The 22,302-nt window shown below is 39.8% G+C and overlaps 1 protein-coding gene across 2 annotated transcripts in view; it reads left to right on the top strand.

The window, feature by feature from the left end:
* Nucleotides 1-974: 974 nt before the first annotated feature.
* The window catches only part of ANXA10 (annexin A10), a 100,816-nt gene continuing 79,488 nt past the window's right edge, over nucleotides 975-22,302 (top strand). The window contains exons 1-2 of one of the 2 annotated variants that reach the window (XM_089670509.1): nucleotides 975-1,069; nucleotides 13,144-13,267. In XM_089670509.1, coding sequence (XP_089526635.1) covers nucleotides 13,250-13,267 — 18 coding nt within the window. In that variant the 5' untranslated portion in view covers nucleotides 975-1,069; nucleotides 13,144-13,249. Of the gene's footprint in view, nucleotides 1,070-13,092; nucleotides 13,268-22,302 lie in introns of those variants that run through there. The other variant, XM_089670510.1, reaches the window with a different exon arrangement.

Here is a 22,302-nt window from a genome sequence, read left to right as displayed (position 1 = left end):
TAGGCAGATGTCATTATTCACTAAAGATGGTCATGAAGTTTGTCACAGAAATCTAAATTACAGTTTTAAAGAGCTGTCTGCAAACCTACTGTTACATATATGGAACAGAACAGAATACAAAAGTAAAGGCAGATGGACCAATCAGGTTAGATAGAAGAGATTTCGAGAGTATTTTGGAAAGAAAGATGATACATGGAAAAAAGAAAATCAGTTATTTGTATGAAAATCCAATTACAGTTGTGAGAATAATATGGAAGATGGTAGAGTCTTAGGTGGCTTTGTCATGTCCAGAGCTCTTCATTTAGGAACTTTAGGAAAAAGACAAGACATAATGAAAGAATAAAAATCTTATTTGTTTTTGTGTGTGTGTTTTACTGTAAAAAATCAAAAAATAAGTAAACTGATAGAATTGATATACATATAAAACAATTTCCCCAAGTTTCTGTTATAAAGTCATGAAAATAAACAATTTTTCTTGACAAATTTAGGCTGAAATGTACACTACATTTATTTGGTAAAAAAAAAAAATAAGTGTACTGTGTGAAATTCAGAGTCCACAAACTATAATACATATATTTGAAATTTATCAGCCCTAGTGTTCTGATTGCATACCCCTCCACGAGAAGCCTTCTGGCACAGTCTATATGCGGGTGAGGGAGGGGCAATGTGTTTCTTCTAAACGTATTACTGCCATGTAAACCGTGCCATGAGGCTTCGCGGTGGTAGGGTATGCTGCAGCCATTCGCAGAAACCACTTGTTACTGTGCAAGCTTCCCTGAGCCCACTGAAGGATCCTTCCACTACCATCCCGGTCTCTGCTGCTACTCAGATGCCTTTAATGTAAGTGTGCTTTGTTTTTATTGTGTCAATAAATGCTACAGTGTTTCCTATTGGAATTATATCCTATCTCTTTCATCTTTTAAGGCTTTCCAGGGGTATAATTTACTCATCTGATTTATTGACTACCTAACACATTGCTTGAGACTCTGAAGAGCCAGGACAGGGGAAGCACCGACAGAACCGCCAATTTTATACATCAGACCCTGCAACGTATTTACTAAGAGGCATGGTGAGTCTTTTGAAGATCAAAATTTTTTATACTTTTTTGGAAAATGAACAAGGAAAATGAAAATTATTTTTTTTTGCCAATGAGCAATACTTTTCTAATATATAGTATGTGCATTCTTAGAATTACACTGCAAAAAATGTTCTGCTACTCCTCCTGCGTATAGGGATACCACACATGTGAAACTTGTTTGTACTCTAGCTGCATAGAGGAGCGTACAATCCAAGGAGCTAAAGAGCATAAATTACACATCTAATTTCTTGACTACCCGACCTGACTTTCTGACTATCACTTTTTTGGAGTCCTGATTTACCCTGATTTATTATTGTGCCTAGGCACCTTTTTGTGTGCTAACCACTACTTTTTAATAGCGATCGTCTACTTTTACACCGCAAAGAGATTTACTAATGAAAGCGTCAACAAGTAGACGCCAAATCGAATTTACTAACCAGACACAGCCCAGGAATCAGAATCAAAAAGCAGACTTGCTAAGTGGCACGTCTAACACCATGAAAAATCACTGCAGAGACATGTTCACATTGAAATTTGCTTTGTCAAATATCAGGACTTCACTTTAAACAATATCTGACATTTCATATAATTTTTAAAATGTGTAAGAATATTTTTTTTAAAGCGAGTTGTCACAGTAAAGAACTAGATGCTTTTCCATGGTCTATGGCCGATATATATGAGCATGTGCAGAACACATTTTAGACGTCTTCAGTGGGCGCTTTCTTTTTAGCCACTGTTCAATAGTAAATCTCTGTGTGGATTCCACTGACAGACGGCACTTGATCGCATCTACTGTGTTTAACAAACAGCACTAGGCATATCTTTATGTATTCTATTTTAATTTCCTTAGTTCTATTGATTCTATTTTTGTTTCTTATCCTTTATAATTATTTCTGTAATGATTTTACATATTTTGAAGGTCTAGATAATATTTATTTTGCCAGCTGAATGTAAAAATAAAGGTCTGCAATGAAAATAAAAAAATAAAACTGCGTGAGGTCCCCCCTCCCATCCATACCAAGCCCTTCCGGTCTGATATGGATATTAAGGGGTAACTCTACACCGAAATTAAATAAAAAAACAGCGTGGAGTCCCCCCCAAAACCCATACCAGACCCTTATCCAAGCATGCAGCCCAGCAGGTCAGGAAAGGGGGGGGGGCGCTCTCATGAACCATACCAGCCAACATGCCCTCAACATGGGGGGGTGCTTTGGGGCAGGGGGGCTCCCCCCCAAAGCACCTTGTCCCCATGTTGATGGGGACAAGGGCCTCTGCCCCACAACCCTGGCGGTGGTTCTGGGGTTCTGCGGGCGGGGAGCTTATCAAAATCTGGAAGCCGTCTTTAATGAGGGGGCCCCCAGATCCTGCCCCCCCCAGGTGAATGAGTATGCGGTACATGGTCCCGCTACTAATTCCCAAAAAAACAAAATGTAGTGTAAAAAACCACAGTACAGGGTCTTTGACAAGTCTTTTAATAAAACAATGTCCCCCGAAGTAGATCCAACGCCAATCACGGTGTCACGGTGGCGACCCGAAAAAAGAAAAAAAAAGTTCCGGTCCTGACGGAGACTAACCAGCCTTATGCAGAGAGCAAGGATGACAGTTCTTAAATAGGTAATGGGCAGGGACATCAAGCATGTGATCCCACCCCATGTGACATCATTGATGTCACATGGGGCGTGTCACTCAGATGATGTCCCCGGCTGGCCCCACCCCTGTCATCCTGGCTCTCTGCATAAGGCTGGTGAGCCTCTGTCGGGACCGGAACTTTTTTTTTTCTCTTTTTTCGGGTCGACACCGTGATTGACATTGGATCTACTTCGGGGGACATTGTTTTATTAAAGGACTTGTCAAAGACCCTGTACTGTGGTTTTTTACACTAAACTTTGTTTTTTTGTGAATGAGTATGCGGTACCATGTACTGCATACTCATTCATGTAGGGGGGGGCTGGGATCTGGGGGGGGCTGGGACCCCCACAACCACCAGCCAGGGTTGTGGGGCAGAGGCCCTTGTCCCCATCAACATGGGGACAAGGGGCTTTGGGGGGGGCCCCCCGCCCCAAAGTACCCCCCCATGTTGAGGGCATGTTGGCTGGTATGATTCAGGAGGGGAGGGTGCTCTCTCATCCCCCCCCTTTCCTTACCTACCGGGCTGCATGCTCGATTAAGGGTCTGGTATGGATTTTAGGGGGGACTCCACGCCATTGTTTTTTAAATTTTGGCGTGGAGTTACCCCTTAACATCCATACCAGACCCAAAGGGCTTGGTATGGATGGGAGGGGGGACCCCAAGCAGTTTTTTTAATTATTTATTTAATTTACAGGAATTATTTTACATTACATTAATGCAGACCATAGACTGGGCGAAAACCGGCCTTTTTTTTTAAAAAAATGAAAAATCGGTCGTTCAATCGGCCGACGTTACCACCATTGGTAAAAAAAAACGGCTGATTTTCGTCTCGTCTACAGCCAGCAAATGTAATAGCGGTGTCCCTGCAGAGAGCTCCGCTATTATATTTGACATTTAAAAGTATAGTAAAGTTGCAACATTGTATCTATTTGTATGCATTTCGGATACAGATGTTTCTATTCGGATACAAATAGATACAATGTTGCAACCGCTATACTTTTAAATGTCAAATATAGAGCGGAGCTCTCTGCAGGGACACTCCGCTATTATATTTGACATGAAAATGTATTGCGGTTGCAACAATATGTCTATTTGTATCCGAATAAAAACATCTGTATCCGAAATGGATACAAATAGATACAGATGTTCTTCTTCTTTTTCTTTGTCTTCATCTTCTTCTTCTTCTTTTCCTTCTTCTTGCAGGTCACGGCTCATGCGCATTTTTTTAATCGGTAAAAAGACTGGCCAATTTGCCCATCATTGCCGTGAAAATCGGCCGATCGACAAAATCGGCTGGTTTTTTTCCAACATAATCGATTAAAAAAATGTGTCAAAATCCCGAAAAACGGCTGACAAATTCACCCATTAACTATCCGAAAATCGGCCGATCATTCTTTTGGACGAATTTTCGGCCAATTTTCAATCCATCTATGGCCTGCATAATGCAGGCCATAGACAGGTGGAAAACCGTCTGTTTTAAAAAAAAAAGAAAAATGAAAAATCGGTCGTTCAATTGGCCGACGTTACCACCAACGGTAAAAAAAAAAAATCTTGATTGATCGATATTCCTGGCACTGACAGAACCCTGGAAATTGATTTCCATATTTTGGGCATTCACAAATGTCAAGGAGCTTACAATCTAATGCAGGCCATAGATGGGTCGCAAATTGGCAGAAAAAAAAATTGGCCATTTTTTTTACTGTTAGTGGGTTAATTGGGCGGCCGTTTTTCAGGTTTTTGGCACATTTTTTTTTTATCGGTAAAGTTGGAAAATTTGCGGCCGATTGATTATCCCGGCAATGATGGGCAAATCGGCTGATAGTTTTACCGATATAAAATCTGTGCATGGGCCGTGACCTGCAAAAAGAAGAAGAAGAAGAAGAAGAAGAATTCCAGTCCGCTATTATATTTTACATGAAAAGTCTTGCGGTTGCAACAATGTATCTATTTGTATCCGAATAAAAACATCTGTATCCGACATGGATACATTGTTGCAAACGCAATAGTTTTCATGTAAAATATAATAGCGGAGCTCTCTGCAAGGGACAAAAGTAAAAATGCCGGCCGTAGACGGGCCGAAAATTGGCCGATTTTTTTACCGTTGGTGGTAACGTCGACCGATTTTTGTTTTTTTTAACCACTTGACCTCCAGAGGATTTACCCCCCCTTAATGACCAGGCCTCTTTTTGCTACTCGGCGCTGCACTAATTCAACTGATAATTGCGCGGTCATGCAATGCTGCACCCAAACGAAATTTACGTCCTTTTTTTCACACAAATAGAGCTTTCTTTCGGTGGTATTTGATCACCTGTGCGCTTTTTATTTTTCATGCTATAAACAAAAAAAGGCCAAAAATTTTGAAGAAAAACAATATTTTTTACTTTCAGCTATAAAAAATATATAGTAAACTCAAAGTTGGTTATAAATTCAGGCCAAAATGTATTCTGCTACATGTTTTTGGTAAAAAAATCCCAATAACTGTATATTGATTGCTTTGTGTGAAAGTTATAGCGTCTACAAACTATGGTATAGATACTGCAATTTACACCATTTTTTTGCTATACAGCGCTGCGCTAGTTTAACGGACAATTGCGCGGTCATGCAATACGGTACATAAATGAAATTTACATCCTTTTTTTTCCCACAAATTGAGCTTTTTTTCGGTGGTATTTGAAAAAAGGCTGACAATTTTGAGGAAAAAAAACAATATTTTGGACTTTTTGCTATAAAACATGTCCAGTAAAAAAAAAATTTAAAAATCAAATTTAGTCATAAATGTCTGCCAAAATGCATTCTGCGACATGTCTTTGCTGAAAAAAAAAAAACAATACTTGTAAATTAATTGGTTTACGTGCAAGTTATAGCGTTTACAAATGGCGGGAAAGATACTGGGATTTTTAGTTTTTTAATACTAATAATGGCGGCGATCAGGGATTTATGGCGGTGATCAGGGACTTATAGCGGCGATCAGCGACTTATGGCGGGACTGCGGCGGACATTCTGACACTGGGGGGGTACTGACTTGGGGTCACTGACATCCCCAGTGACACCAATACAGTGATCAGTGCAAAAAAAAAACCACTGACACTGTACTAATGGCACTGGGGAGGAAGGGGTTAAGTTTATTTTGCAGGGAAGGGTTATCTGTGTGAGGGGGGGTGTTTTACTAGGGGGCAGGGGTGTGTACTGCAGGAGACACGGCTGATCGGGAGAGAGAAACTCTTCTGTCCCAATCAGCTTGTCCTTGAGCTGTCAGGGAAGTGACAGAAAGCACAGCTACTGCAGCTGTGCTCTCTGTCACTGATTGCCACCGATCGCGATAGCCGGTAAGGTCCGGCTGTGACCCGGCGACTGACATCCGCAGCTGTGATCGGCGGGACAGGTAGGGCGGCGGTGCGCCTCGCGCGCCCCCTACCTGTTTACAAAGCACACGTTTTAAAACGTGTTTTTGCCTGCCACCCTGCCGCCGTATTTCTACAGTGGCAGGGCGGCAAGTGGTTAAAAAACGGCTGGTTTTTGACATATACTAGGCCCAATTAACCTAACAGCATGTCTTTGGAGTGTTGGCAGAAACACACCCGTGCAGAGAAAGCATGCAAACTGAGATGCAGACAGGTGCAGCTATGACTGTGATTAGAACCCATGTGCTATAGGTTCTGAGTTCTAACCACTAAGCCACTGTAGGAGACAGAGTTTGAGCTGCAATGTAGAATAGTTACATTGTTTAAAAATAATGATAAAGCAAGCGCTGGTAAAATTATATAGACTACTAAAATGGTATTACACAAGATAAATATAAATATAGGTATAGCTATGAAGGTAGCAGCTAGCACTCAGGGTATTGGCAACAGTCCCAGTATAGAATTATGTTAAAGTAATAGTGAAGCGCTATAAATACATGTTAACAATCATAAACGCATGTAAAGTCAACAAAGTGCAAATAAGTGCAATAATGATGTAAACTGGTAAATGGTGCTAAACAAAAGTTCATATAATCATTCCTGAATAATGGAATGTCCTTCGTGTGAGAGCACCAACTCAGAGAGTGCCTATGAATGGCACGTGTGGTCTCTCCGTGACGGACAGTAGTGCTAGGACTCGTGAAAGGTAATCCACCCTTGGGACGGGTGTACACTCACCAGAACAAAAGTATTAATGCACATGGGTTATACACATCGCACATCTGGGGGTGCAGCGGTATGCTGGCAGCTATGGGTTAGTCATCCAACTCCATCCATCCGTCCATCAGGGTGGGTGCCAAAATGGTCCTGGGGAGGAATTAGCTCAGGCACAGGAGCCAGAAATGTGCTTAATAGTGAAGTACTTTATTATAATGGTCATGAGTAACAATTTAAAATATCCACGTGGAGTAATAAAAATAATAGCAAAGTGAGTGCCAAGATGGTAGACACTCCTCAAAGGCGGCAGCGTGGCGTCCAGGGATCCACCCAATGCATTTTGTGTACTAACACGTCCTATTGGTATGCCTCTGAGGGCGTGTTGGTACACGAAATGCATTGAGTGGAGCCCTATTGCTGACGCCACGCTACCACTATTGAGGGGCGTCCACCATACTGTCCGTCGCGGATAAACCGTCTGCACTACTGCCCGTCACAGATAAACCACACGTGCCATTCACAGGCACTCTCTGAGTTGGTACACTCACACGAAGGACATTCCATTATTCAGGAATGATTATATGAACTTTTTTTAGCACCATTTACCAGTCGACATCATTATCGCACTTATTTGCACTTTTTTGATTTTACATGCATTTATGATTGATAACATGCATTTATTACTTTAACATAGAATAGTTACATGATTAAAGAGAATGAAGATATATAATTATATTGGGAAATTAGAACTACACATTCACAATTATTTGAGATATAAGTGTGAAAATGTTTGACATTTGAAAATAGAATGTATGACATTCATTAGGAAATGCATTAGTTGTCTGATCATTTTGGAGAAACAGCAACCAAAAAAAAAAATATATAGGTGTACTTTTTACTTTAAATTATAAGTATTCTCATATGCAAACAAAAAAACGCCAACGGGACAAAGCCCGCAGTTGTGCACACCTAGCGAACATATCAGGTATTGCACCTAAAAATGTGCCAGACGCGGTTCCACATTTACTAACAGGAAAGAGTCTACAAAGTAGACGCTTTTCAATGAGTTTGCTAGATGCCTTTCAGAAGGCTGACAGGTCTAGAGTGTTTGAATTGAGTCTGCCTGAATGTTCAGCGTCTGCTGGTAGACTCAATTCTTAGTAAATCAGGGCCTATATGACTAAAACATGACTAGATTACAAAAATGACAACTTTTTGGAAAGCAGACACCGAATGGTATTTTTTAAAAGGGCATAGTGAGGTTTTGAAGACTTTATTTTTTTGTCACAAGTTTTTTGAAAAAAGTACATTAAAATGTATTAACTTAATTGTTCATGGTTTGTATTCACAGAGCATGGGTTATATGCAGGCTAATTCAGGTGATAGGACACTGGTAAATACTTTGCTAGGGCTACCCCTAGGGACACACTCATATGACCCCACCCACTCTATGATACTCCAGTTTTTGGTGATGAGCCTCCTCTCCTTTAGAGAAGGTTATTCCTGTTTTTCTTCAGACTCTCTTTCATAACCTGACTTCCTTTTGCTGGCTGTTGCTGGCTGCACTAGTCTGATGATGCTAGGACAGGTGTGGCTAGTGATCAGGGAGACTGTAGCTGGTTTACACTCATCTGGTGACACTGAAACTAGTGTTGCGGTGATCAGGAACACTATTGCTGGCTAACACTAGGACTGGTATGGCAACTGGTATGGTGATCAAAGATACTGTTTCTGGCTGCACTGCGTTGGTGACCCTGGCATGGTCAAAATCAGGAATACTGTTACAGGCTTACACTGGTATGGTGACACTGAGAATGGTGTGGCAGCTATGAGGAGTACTTTTGTTGGCTGCACTGGTCTAGTGTCTCTAGTGTTTAGTGTACCCCCTACTAATTCACAATGGGGAAGGGCTGGTTATCTGGGTGCCCCCTTATTCTTAAAACGGGCTTCCAGATTCCAATAAGCCCCTAACCTGCTCACAACCATAGGGCCACAGTTGTGGGCAAGGTGCTTTTCCATGGGGGTCCCCCCCGGTAAGGCTGTCCACCATGTTGAGGGCAGGTGGCCTGGTATGCTTCAGGAGGCAGGGAGATGTACGCCCATCCCCCTATCCTGGCCTGCCAGGCTGCTTGCTTGGATAAGGTGTGGATTTTTGCGGGGGACCCTACACTTAATTTTTATGTGGGGTTCTTTGGACATTTGGACACTCAGTTCATCACTACTTATAATCCGCATTAGGTGACAATCTTACTGGGTATATTATATCAAAACCCAGATATTAGGCTATCCTTTTAAAAAAGGTGGAGCTTACACTTAATTCCCCAAACTATAATGAGTTTTATTTTATTTTGTATCCATTTTTATACAAATGTAAAATATTTGTGAGACAGGGTCATGTACTCATATCCCAGTTCAGAATTTGATCCAACTTTATATGTTATTTCACAACTCAGTATGACCATAGTGAATACCTGATGAACCCAAAACTATGTGGAGAGAATGGAGGAAGAGTACTAAAAAGTCAGTAATACAAACGGTTAGGGCAGGGAAAGTAGGTCAATATGTCACAATCATTCCCATGTCTGTATGTATGCCAGTTGTAGGGTGGGGAATCAGCAAAGATACATACCTACAGCTCATTGGTCCAGCAATGACAGCTAACTTCCTGGATTGAACAAACTTGGGTTTGGACCGAACCCCAGATTATCACTGGTTGAAAGGAATGGCAAGATATTTTAAACCTTAACTAGCAGGGTCTTCAAATCTCTCCTGATGAGACCCTGTCATAAATGGCCCTTTGTAAATAATTATATATATACTGACCTACAGCTGATATACAGAATTCTTACTGTACTGAAGTTACCTTCCTAAAAGGGGTTAGACTAATGTATAAGAAGATACCAATCAGTTAGACACCAAGTATGTCTAATTTGCAAAGTCCAGAAGTTTAATAAAACATATTTGATCTTGTAAGAGAACTATACATTAGTTCAATATCATATTTTGTATCTAACAAATTGTAATTTCATTAAAAATAATCTGTTGGTTTTCGGATTGCAAAGCCATGTCGTATTGAAATACAAGATAACTGGCATTATGGGTGTATTCACTAGACATAATGAAATACTCTAGCACACCTTTAACACAGCCTTGGGACCCTTGAATTGAGCTCTTGTTATTATCACTAAAACTGTGACGAATAATGAGAACCACTTTTTTGAGAGCCAGAAGGCTATCAGATTTGACAAATTCTGCAGGCTACCTGAACGCTGCATTGAACCAAAGACCAGGTTGAGTCAACTTAGTATATTTTTTACTTTTGAATACTTTTATTTTACTGTTGTATATGTTGGTTTTTAATATATTTTTTGTGAATATTTTTTGCACCATTAAATATCATTGAAATGTGGTTCTACAGGCTAGTGTAACAAACCTTCCAGTATCAGCTCCCCAAGCCCCTTCACAGGCTTACCTGGCTCCTTTTTTGATCCAGCATTATGCTGCAGAGCATCGCTGCTCTCTCCTCACAAGCAGAAATGCAGCAGCAGGAGCCATTGGCTCCTGCTGCTGTCAATCAAATCCATTGAAGAGGGAGCGATGGGCAGGGCCAAGATGTACTGTGTGTTAATAGATTAAGCCCACATGACTGCCCCCATAGCAAGTCCATGCTATGGGGGCCAACACAGAAGAGTAGGAGCCAAGAACGCCAGCAAGGGACCCCAGAAGAGGGGGTCGGGCCACTCTGTGCAAAATCATTGCACAGAGCAGGTCAATATAACATGTTTATTATTTTAATTAAAAAAAGCTTAACCTCTTTAATCGCTTTAAGGTGAATTTCTGAATGCTCCAATTTGAAACTTAAAATGTTGATTCTTTGAAAAAGTAGCAGCTGCAAAAGCTGCAATAGTAGCTAGAAAGGAAATATTCCCACAAAGACACAGCTCCAAATAAAAAAACAAAAGAGGTTCTGACCCTTCTGTATTTAGGCCAAAAATATAACTGTGTCCTAAAAAGCTAAATTATAGCCACTTGGTCTCTGGAAGGATTTAGCCCTTGCATGACCAGGGCATTTTTTGCTATTCAGTGCTGCTCTACTTTAACTGACAGTACTGACAGCCGGCACATGTATTAGTGAAGGAAATAGTTTATTTGGGCCATTTTGGTCCAAACAAATTATTTAAAGTATAAACTCACCTTTTTACAAAAAAAAATAAATGCACATTTTTTTGCAGGTAAAAAAAATGTGCATTTATTAATTTTGGTTACAGGAGCCTGGAAACCATTGCATCAGCGATCAGCAGATCGCTGGTGCTATGCAGTTTTCCTGCAGATCTGCCAGTATATCTGCTTGCACATACGAAATGTACGAGCAAGTAGAAATACTGACAGGAAGAATCTATGAACTACGGCAGCACTACACAGCACCGTGGTAGTTGATTGAGAACTACAAGCTGACAGCCGCTAAGGCTGTCGGGACTTGCAGTTTCTCATTCACAGAGGACTGTGAATGAGTGATGCAGCTAGGCGGGCAGAGAAGATCTCCCACTAGCTGTCAAAGCAGAGATGCGGGGGGGAACGGGAGCTGGTGTATTCATAACACGTTACATGTTACACCGTGAATATGTGTGTAACATGTACCATGTTATTAAGGGTGAACTTATTCTTTAAAGTAAAATGAAAGCTGAGACTGAGGCTTTAAAACTGAAGGCATCTGCATATCTCACTTCCATCACAAAATTCTCAAAAATAAAGGGTTTACTTATTTCAGGATAGTGGGCAGAGACATGTAAATCATTGCTTTATTCCCCCGAGCAACTGTGCACCAGAACAGCTAAGTTACAGGACAGATACAGTCTAATATACAACATCAAAACAAAACGAAAAAAAAAAACCCTAGTAGGAGAAAATAATGGGGCTTTTAAGGTACCATACCATTATGGGTATAGAGATGCATAATCATAAACAATATTGTATAAAATAGAGAATATTTTATTATGACATTATAAAAAAAACCACATAGAGTGGTAAGAACACCAATGTAGGCACATACATAATGAGTTAACAAAAATATAAAGAAATAATAATGGGCAAAGACTCTGGCTCAGGACGTGAGAACATCACGGGCCAGAGTTCTAAAACCCTATTGATATCATCAAAAGAATTGATCATCATCAAACTGGTGAAGCGACTACAGACATGAAAGGTATGAAAAATGTTGGTAATTAGTGGAAATATCTAAATTCATGTAGACTACCCAAATGATAAACCATTAGGTGTAATTTAAGAAGGATGGCAGTTCCACTAGAAACCAAAAATGCTTTTCCATATAATTGAATTCAAAACTGGATAATCATTCAAAAGAACCAACGCGTTTCGTGGGATGTGGCCCACTTCTTCAGGGAAAGTGGAAAATCTGAGCAGCAATGCCTACAGTGGAATCAAAAATATACAACCAATTAACAATGAAAATACAGATAAAGCATAACAATGTACACAGAATTATATAAAGCAATAAATGAAAAAAGAGGCAGCAAATTACCAGTCGATGATAGCACTCTGTTCAATAGCAGCACCTGATGTACATGAAGATCAGTAGTAATTGGATGCATAAAGGGAGATTTTCTGGTACCTGTAAAACCTTCACACAAGGACAGGTGAGACCTAGTATCTCTCCAGCTCCCATCAATCTCCAATCTAATATCAAAACAAAAAAATCTTCCTTGACCCAACTTCCTCAACCAAACTTGAGAGAGGTGGAGCAAATAAGAGCTTGGGCTTAATTGAAAACTGGGTTGCTATGGGCTAAATGCACATTATAATTACTTTGGACTAAAGCCATTTTTACAATCATAGAAACTGAAATAACAATGGCAGATATTGAACATACCAAATTATTATTTTAAAAAATCTGAATGTTATTTGATTTGTACATCAACCTATGACTGCCCCATTAGAAAAAAAATATTTGCCAAAACAGCAGGTTATGTTTTTCATTTGTTGTAGAAATATACATTATTATCATATTTACCAATTACTATCACTGTGTCTTACAGTGAAAAAAAATAATGTTAATGCATAGTGACAATATATTGTGTCACAGAATGAATGATTAACTCGAGCCTTTTAGGAACACTTTAAGCTGATTGGTTGTCTCCATATCTGTTACAGGTAAAGCAAAGATTAAGTTTATTTGTATTTCAAAATGAATTTGTTACTTGTTACATGACTGATGGTTTAGCACACAAACCTGGTACCAAGAAGTGCTTTTCTTTGTTTTAAGCAAACTGAATATGATTAGTGTATGCCTTTCATTATCAGATTGGGTGGAGTTGAGCATTCTCTACATGGCTTTCTACTTCTCTACTTGGCTTGCAGTCCCCTTCACTAGTTTGCTGCTGTGCTGCGTGAGAAAATCTGCTCTACCATGTTTGGAGGACAATATGTAAGTTATTTATTTTCTAATATTTCCAAAGCATTACATAATTATTGTGTAAATCTTAAATACTAGGAGAGCCATACATCAAATGCGGTGATAAATCTAACATCCACTTTTTACAACTACACGAGCTGCAAGTTAAAATCATCTTTCAAATGTTTCTCCTTGCACAGATCATGCAAAGATCTTCAAGCATGTTTGAATAACTTAATAAATGATAAGGAACATTTTTAATATATAAGCACATATTTACATATTTAAGTGATTCTGTGTTAAATGTGTACAGTTCATCAATTTATGAACATAAATCACGCAAAAAATATAAGCAACTGCGATAACCAATGTAATGTTTTCTGCGGCATATTTTGCATTCAAGTTATAAAAAAAAGTCAAATTACAAAACATATGTAATCTGGATGAATTCAATTCATTAGTTTTAAAATATGCAAAGTTGATGGCATTTACAAGAGTCAGTAAGTGCATATCTAAATGTATGTCTAGATGGCCTTAGAACTCTCCATTAAAGGGAATTTGTCACAAACAACAGGGCGGTTTAATATGCACATTCAGTTTAATATGTTTATTCTGAATCGGTCAGTGCCTGGATTGAGCAGCACAGATTGTTCTAACCGGGGCGGACTGACAATTCATGGGGCCCCCGGGCAATAGGGGATCATGGAGCCCCTGTGTCCTTGCCCAAACTCAAAAAAACCTATGAAAAAAGTACCAGGGGCATCAACACCATAACCTTACTCAGACACAATAAAATTTCATGTGTATACACCCCACCCCCCCCCAAATAAAAATGTGTGTATATATATATATATATAATGCTAACATTCTTCAAAACTACAAGCTAAAGTGTTTTGAAAACCATTTTTTTAGTTTTGGTTCAGTGTTTTTGTTTTTTTTTTAACTGTCTTGAAATTACAATTTATGAAGGGTACAGCTAGTAGTTGATAGTTATAGTTGGTATTAGTGATTTGATTTTTTAGGATGTCATTAAGGGATGGCTGATCCATTCAATTCCTTCCATATTAACTATTTCCTGTGGCCATTGCTTATTTCATCATCTGTTTTTTGATAGATTAAGAAAGTATTTTAGAAAATATTACTGTATGACCAGTGCTTTTTTTAGTCATTCTGGTTTTTTTTGCTGAGACAAGAACTATATTTAAAATATAAAATGCGGACATTTTGTTTTAAAGGATAAGTTCACCTTTCCACGAAAAATAATAAATGCACATTTTTTTTGCTGGTAAAAAAATTTACATTTATTATTTTTTTGTGTTAGGAGCCTGTAAAGCATTGCACCAGCGATCAGCAGATTGCTGATGACTTGCAGGTCTCCTGAACACACTGTCAGTGTATCTGTTTGCTCGTACATCCTGTACAGGCAAGCCGATACTTGCTGACAGGAAGAATCATTGAGCTATCACTGCGCTCCACAGTTCCATGGTAGTTCACTGAGGACTACAAGCTCACAGCTGCTAAGGCTGTTGGGACTTGTAGTACATTCATTCACAGAACACCGTGAGTGAATGACGCAGCTGTGTAGGCAGAGCCACGCTGTTTTTGAAATCTGTCAGCTAGCACAGGGATTTTCCCCGTACTTCTATCACAAGGAGGGGGGCAGTGGGCAGGATCAGGAACATGATACACGTTCCACCCTAAAAATGGGTGGAACATGTAACATGTGCCCAAAGGTGAACTTATCCTTTAAAGCTTTAAAATGTATAAATTGCATACATGTACACATATGCTAAAAAAATGTGTGATAAGAAGTGCACCATGAGCAGTGATTTTTTTTTAAATGCTTAAAGTGAAACATTAACCACCTCAGTACCGGACACTTTCACCCTCTTCATTCCCAGGCCAATTTTCAGCTTTCAGCACTGTCATACTTTGAATGACAATTGTGTGGGTATGCAACACTGTACCTGAACAAAATGTTTGCATTTCACACAAATATAGCTTTCTTTTGGTGGTATTTATTTACCACAGTTTTTTTTTGCTAAGTAAATGAAAAAAGACAATGTTTTGAAAAAAATGCGCTTTTTCTTAATTTCTGTTATAAAATGCTGCATACAAAAATCTTTCTTTATAAATTTAGGCTAAGATACAGTTGTGTTCAAAATAATAGCAGTCAGACATCACTAACTTGATCAATCACTGTTTTTGATAGAAATTATATTTCTACATGGCAAATAATTTACTAGCAGGTGTGGTAGAGTAATAGAAATCCAACAGACCCAACTGTCATGACATGCATGCTGCTGATTCTGTGTAATTGAATCACTAATTGAAAGGGGCATGTCCAAAATAATAGCAGTGTGGAATTCTATTAGTGAGGTCATTCATTGTTTGAAAAACAGGTGGCAATTATTGCCCTTATTTAAGGAAGGAAGGCAGCAAATGTTGTACATGCTGGTTACAGTGCATTTCTCTCTGAATTTATGAGGAAAATGGGTCGTTACAGACATTGTTCAGAAGAACAGCGTACCTTGATTAAAAAGTTGATTGGAGAGGGGAAAACATATAAAGAAGTGCAGAAAATGATAGGCTGCTCAGCTAAAATGATTGCAAATGCTTTAAAATGGCAACCAAAACCTGAAAGACATGGAAGAAAGCGAAAAACTACCATTCGAATGGATAGAATAGCCAAAATGGCAAGGACTCAGCCAACAATCAGCTCCAGGAAGATCAAAGAAGGTCTAAAGTTACCTGTGAATTCTGTTACAATTAGAAGACGCCTACGTGAAGCCAAGCTATCTGCAAGAAGAGGTTACAATTTGCCAAAGAGCACATTGACTGGCCTAAAGAGAAATGGTGCAACATTTTGTGGACTGATGAAAGTGAGATTGTTCTTTTTGGGTCTAGTGGCCAGAGACAGTTTGTCAGACGACCCCCAAACACTGAATTCAGGCCACAGTACACTGTGAAGACAGTGAAGCATGGTGGTGCAAGCATCATGATATGGGGATGTTTCTCATTCTACGGTGTTGGGCCTATTTATCGCATACCAGGGATCATGGATCATGGTTTGAATACATCAGAATACTTGAAGAGGTCATGCTGCCTCATGCTGAAGAGGAAATGCCCTTGATATGGGTGTTCCAACAAGACAACGACCCCAAACACACCAGAAAACGTGTAACATCTTGGTTCCAGACCAACAAGATTGACGTTATGGAGTGGCCAGCCAATCCCCGGATCTTAATCCAATAGAAAACTTGTGGGGTGACATAAAAAATGCAGTTTCTGAGGCAAAACCAAGAAATATAGAAGAACTGTGGAATGTAATCCAATCATCCTGGGCTGGAATACCTGCTCACAGGTGCCAGAAGTTGGTTCACTCCATGCAAAACAGATGTACAGCAGTTCTCAGAAACAGTGGTTTTACAACTAAATATTAATTAAGTGATTCAAAGGAAAGCAAAATCTTCAAACATTTTTTAGTTTATATAGTGAATGTTTGAGTTTGTAAAGAAGAATACAAACACTGCTATTTTTTTGAACAGTCTAATATTCACTTTTCTTCAATTTTTTTAGAGGAACAACACAAATTTGATATATTTTTCTTCATGTTTTGATTTGGAATAGAATATGTAGTGTTCCCAATGCATTGTTCGTATGGAAATAAAAGCTATTAGAAGGATTTTGAGCTTTATTCACTTTTTTCACCACACTGCTATTATTTTGAACACAACTGTATATACTGCTACATTTCTTTGGCAAAAATAACCCAAATCAGTGTATACTATTTAGTCTGTAGGAAAGTTGTAGAGTCCACAAAATTTTCCTTTTTTTTTTTACACACTGTCACCAGTGCAGTACAGCATCATCATATAACTGGTGTGGTAGTGATCAGGGACACTGACTGGTGACAGTATGTACAAAAAAAAAATGTTATTACTTTTACTATGATGTATTACTCTGGGAAGGTGATCAGTATTTTTTTTTACACACTATGATCAGTTATAACAGTGATAAACACTGTTATAAGCAACAATTTGTTTCTGAATAAAATCCATTCATTCAGTGTGTACTATTGTGATTAGCTGTGATTGGTCACAACTAATCAAATGGTACAGATAGCCTGTGACTGGCTCTGTCTGTACCATGTGGTCACTGTGATCAATCACGGAGATCAACACAATCATATACAATGAATGGCATGAATGCAAGCCATTCACTGCGTACCATTGTCATGTGATCTGCTGTGATTGTTCGGTACACTGAGCTGTCATCTACTGTGTCCAGTAGAGGCAGCAGGTGACAGATCACGCCACAGCGTGGCCTCTGGGTGCCGATCCTGGGAGGACGTCATAAGATGTCCACCCAGGATAACAGTGCTCCCACCCATCCTATTGTAATATAACAGCTAGGTGAGAGCACTGTAAAAAATGTCCTGTTCCATTAACTAACATGTAGGAGTGGGTGCCCTAATGGGAACACTACTCCTGCCTGTGAAGGGGTGCATCTCTGTGTCTCTCTAATGTACAGAAAATGCTAACATAATGCCATTTACAAAGCAAACAATTGTTTGCAATTGCAGCAAAGTGACATTTTTCCACTGGCTTTTTTTAAAATGGTATACAGACCCTTCTAAAGGTACCCCAAAATACATAGCAGGCATGGGGCCTGCTATGCATTTTTTGGGACCTTTGGAGGGCTCTGTGTGTGTTTTGTTAAGAAGCTGACAATGAATTTTCATTTGCTGGCAATTTAAACTAAATTTGTTTTCATCAACAAGGCATCCCACATGTTATGGGCATGTGGCCTGGTATGGTTCTGAAGTAATGGCACATGCTCATCCTGATCTTCTAATCCCTTTTCTGGCCAGCCAGGCTGCATGCTTTGATTTGGGGTTTGGTATAGATGGAGGTCCCCATGAAAAGAAAAACAAAGAAAAATGCATGGGGGTCCCCCTAAGAATCCATGCTAGACTCTAAATCCAAACATGCAACCTGGCTGGCTTATCACTGTCTGGAAACCCCATTGAAATAAGGAGGCCCCACATACTGGTACCCCTACATCAATGAGTAAGAAGCACATAGTAATTCCTATATTAAAAATAAAAAAATGTCCCTTGTAAATTCTTCAATCACGATACCTGCCACCCCACCCTAAAGAAAACCCCCAACAAACCCAGTGCACATGACCAATCTTGATGCTACACCTTGCCAAATGCCATCTCCTTAAGTAGTCATCAACTATAAAAAGGAAAGGGGCAGGGAAAGTGGTGACATCATTGACATTATGGCCCCACTTCTTTGCCTTTATCGTAGGGGTTTCCTGGCCGTGTAATCCAATGGTGCCAGTAATGTCAACATTTACAGGGGAATGCAGCAGATGACGGCACCTGTCCCTTCTGTATGATGTCCAGCTCCCATCGAACAGCAGGCCGTACCAAGAAACGTTTGGGCATTTAGACTGATAAAATTCCATCTAAACCTAGGTTCGATCTGAACCACTGACTCATCCCTAATTTTCGTGTTTTAGAAAATACAGCCACCTTGGATTAAACACTACTGCTCAGACAGCTTCAACCTATTCTCTGTTTAGAGAAGTGGTTTGCAGAAAGGATCCTAAAGCCACGAAGGATCACTTCTGCAAACCATTTCTCTTCCTGCTCCTCTCACACCTTTCTCTTTTTTTCTTCTTAACTTGCACAGACTTCCCAGGGTATAACTACAGTCAGCATTTAATTTCCAAACCACAGCACTGGTTTTAATAGGGGCAAGTGCTATCTGCACAGGCAACACACGTTTCTAACTTCAGGCGAGAGTTCTACTTTAATAAAAACTCATTGAAACAAAAAAACATCCTCTCTAACCCTGTTGTGGTAACAATTTAAAATTTTGGATTTCCTTTCTGAAAAGGGATGAGCTCCTGATTCAGTCTGAACACAGGTTGGGCCGCACACTCACCCTCCCCAAATCTGACGGATCTGGTATGAATTAAGGGGGGGGGGTCTATAAACAATGATATCAAAACCTCAGCTAGGATAATGGTCTTGTATGGATGAATGGGATTCCTAGCCACTTTTGCTTCCAAACAGAACAGAGCAGGTGGGAGATGTCATTTTTCCAGAAATTTAAACACACGTTTTTCTTTGTAAATGTCAGTTTTCCTGTAGTAGGTTGTCTACATCATAAGAATGATGTAGACATCATTCACCTCTTTGGACATACTGGGGTTTATTTACTAAACCTGGTTGACTCAGAATTTTGGGCACCTGTGCATGGTAGCCAATCAGCTTCTAACCTCAGCATGTTCAGTTAAGCTTCAGCAATAAAACCTGGAAGCTGATTGGTTTTTATGCAGAAGTGGACAAGATTCTGAGTCAACCAGGTTTAGTAAATAAACCCCACTATGTACGTTCAGAGAGTGAAGGGTTTAAAACAAGCTCAAGGCTGTAGTACCAGCCATGACCTGGTATTTGCTCTCCTAGGCCTGCTCCCGAATCTGATGTAAAAGCAATCTGGGCAGCTGTATATATGTTAAAAATCCCTTGCCTATTAGCCTATAAAGTGGTCACTACTGTTTTTTAACATTAATTTTTGATTGACTTCAGTTCATATTCTGCATCTGAACTTTATTGATGTTTGCTGAACCTGTATTGAACCAAACCTAGATATGTTCAACTCATCCCTACCAGTTAGAAGGCCTTTCAAATTCTAAATTAGAGCAGTGGGGACAAAGAAGGTAACAGGTCATTAATAAACATATGAAAAATAGTTTGTAGACTATAACTTTCTACATTCTAAATGATAAATACTTATTTGGGTTTATCTTTAACCAAGGAAATGGAGCAGAATGCATTTTGGCCTACATTTATGAAGAAATAATATTTATTTGCAAAGTTTTATAACAGAAACTAAGAATAACTGTTTTTTTCCAAAACATTTAGTTTTAGTCAGGACAGGAAAGGTGTTTAATATACCAGTCTTTGAAATAGTTAATGTGTACCTAAATGCAAAACTTTTTTTTTTATTTTGAACAGAGCGGAAAGGGATTACACCTGTCATTTTTAATTGCCCCTGTTAGAGAGAGTCGCACTTTCTATCTGTCCTGTTTACTGTTACCATAGAAAGTGAAAGTAAAGGAAAATCCCAAATTTTAGATTGATGTCAGAATACTACCAGTGATGAAATCTTCCAATGGGCCCACTAGCTCTGGTGACCTTGGTGACATCCTGGGATTCCCTCACTTTGCATGGATTTCTTCTCACTTCCTGTTTTGGCTATGGGATAGAAAGTGAAGAGAAAGCTCCCCAATGGAATGCATATGGCAAAAAAAAAAAACTGACAGGGGTTATAACCCTCCCTTACTCTATCCAACATCCCCCAAAAATATTTTGCCCTTAGTTACACTTTAAAAACCCCCCAAAAAAATAAATAAACATGAAAGCTAAGTGTCAGCTAAGTTTCATGCACGTTGATGTTGGCTTACACAAAAGTTGTGTCAGGACATGCCAGAGGTTACAGGAAATATTTGAAATCTATTAGATATTTTGAAGTTTTGGAATTCTATTCTATTCTGGTTCATGCCCCTATTCTTTTGCAATAAGTGATTAATAGTCACGTTGTAGCACAAAGTAAGATAAGTTTAATACTTACATAAGGGATTGGTCACTAAACAGAAGTTGACTTTGTGATAAGCTATGTCCTATTTCAAATGAAGATATGTGTAACTATATGAAAACAAGACTTCAATACTTTATATTTTAGCCTTGAGATATTTTAATATACAGTAGACAGCTGCTTGTACAGGAAACTGCAGGAAAACTATTAGAGAATGTTTTTAGGCTGAGGTTGTGAGCTTCTATAAACCCCTATTACAATTCATCTAAGTCCTAACACAGTGGTGTCCAACTTAAAACACAAAGGCCACATTTGTATACAAGAGTCGAGTGGAGGGCCACAACCAAAACAAATTGGGTCTCGTTTTATTGTGTATCTTTGTTGCTCCAAGTTTAGGGCATTTCCTCTTATCATGGTAACCCTCTTAGCTATTTTGTCCATCATACACTTACAGGGAAAACACAGCTTCTCATATTTCCACATGTTCCACATTTGACCAGCTCACCTTATTCATGTGCATCACTTTTTCTGATGTAGCGCAACTCCTGAAGGAACCGCTTGTATGTTTCCCCGGTTTCCCCTTACTTCGCCCTGCAGCCAGGCACAGTGTATTTCTTCTGCCAAATACACACACACACTTTCACTCCTTGTCTTCAATGACCAGTCTAGGGGATGTTTGCTTTTGGAGTTTATTGTAGAACTGGGGATATGGATGGAGAATTGTAATAGGATATTCCAAATCAGAACTATTCCCTACTAGCCAGTGTTCCCTTTTTTTCCAGACCCACACTGACTATCAAGCACCAGGGGAGGTAGCAATTCCTCAATGTCAGTACTCACAAGCCCAAGGACAGAATAGTTGCCTCCTTCCAAATGTCTGAGCAAAGCCCTCCTGTGATACCAGACAGAGCTTTGGTAGACAGCTCCCCTCAGGCAGCTTACTGAAGAACCAGGGTCACTCTCTGTAACTACAGGCCCTCAAGTTGTCAGGAATGGACTCAGCACTGGTGGTGGGACTCACCTGCCGTGTGGGCTGCAGTACCAGGGCTGACCAGAGGGTGCTCTCAGCAACCAGAAGCTCACTCCTGCAGTCAGCCATCAGCTGAAGCTGATTGCAGGATGTGTATTTAAGTAGGACCAGGCCTGTGATCAGGGCCTTGGTGTATGTTTCCCATGAGCCCCTGTACCTGGTATCCTGTGTTCCTGCCTAGTTGCTGACCCTGCTTTGATCCTGACCTCGGCTGACCATCTCCTGTTGAACCCCTGGCTTTCCTGACCATCCTTCTGCCTGATCCTCTGTACCGTGCTGCCCGTGAGTTACTGAACCCAGCTTGTGACCCTGACTATTCTCTGTCTGCTCCTCCGGTACCTCACTGCCCGCATGTTGCTGACCTGGCCTGCCTGACTACGCCTGACGCTACCCAGACGATCCATCCATCCCGCACGGATCCA

Source organism: Staurois parvus, unplaced genomic scaffold (assembly GCF_062004578.1).
Source record: "Staurois parvus isolate SC_StPar_1 unplaced genomic scaffold, SC_StPar_1.0 ptg000090l, whole genome shotgun sequence".
Classification (NCBI taxonomy): Eukaryota; Metazoa; Chordata; class Amphibia; order Anura; family Ranidae; genus Staurois; species Staurois parvus.
This window is presented reverse-complemented; position numbering and strand designations above follow the sequence as displayed.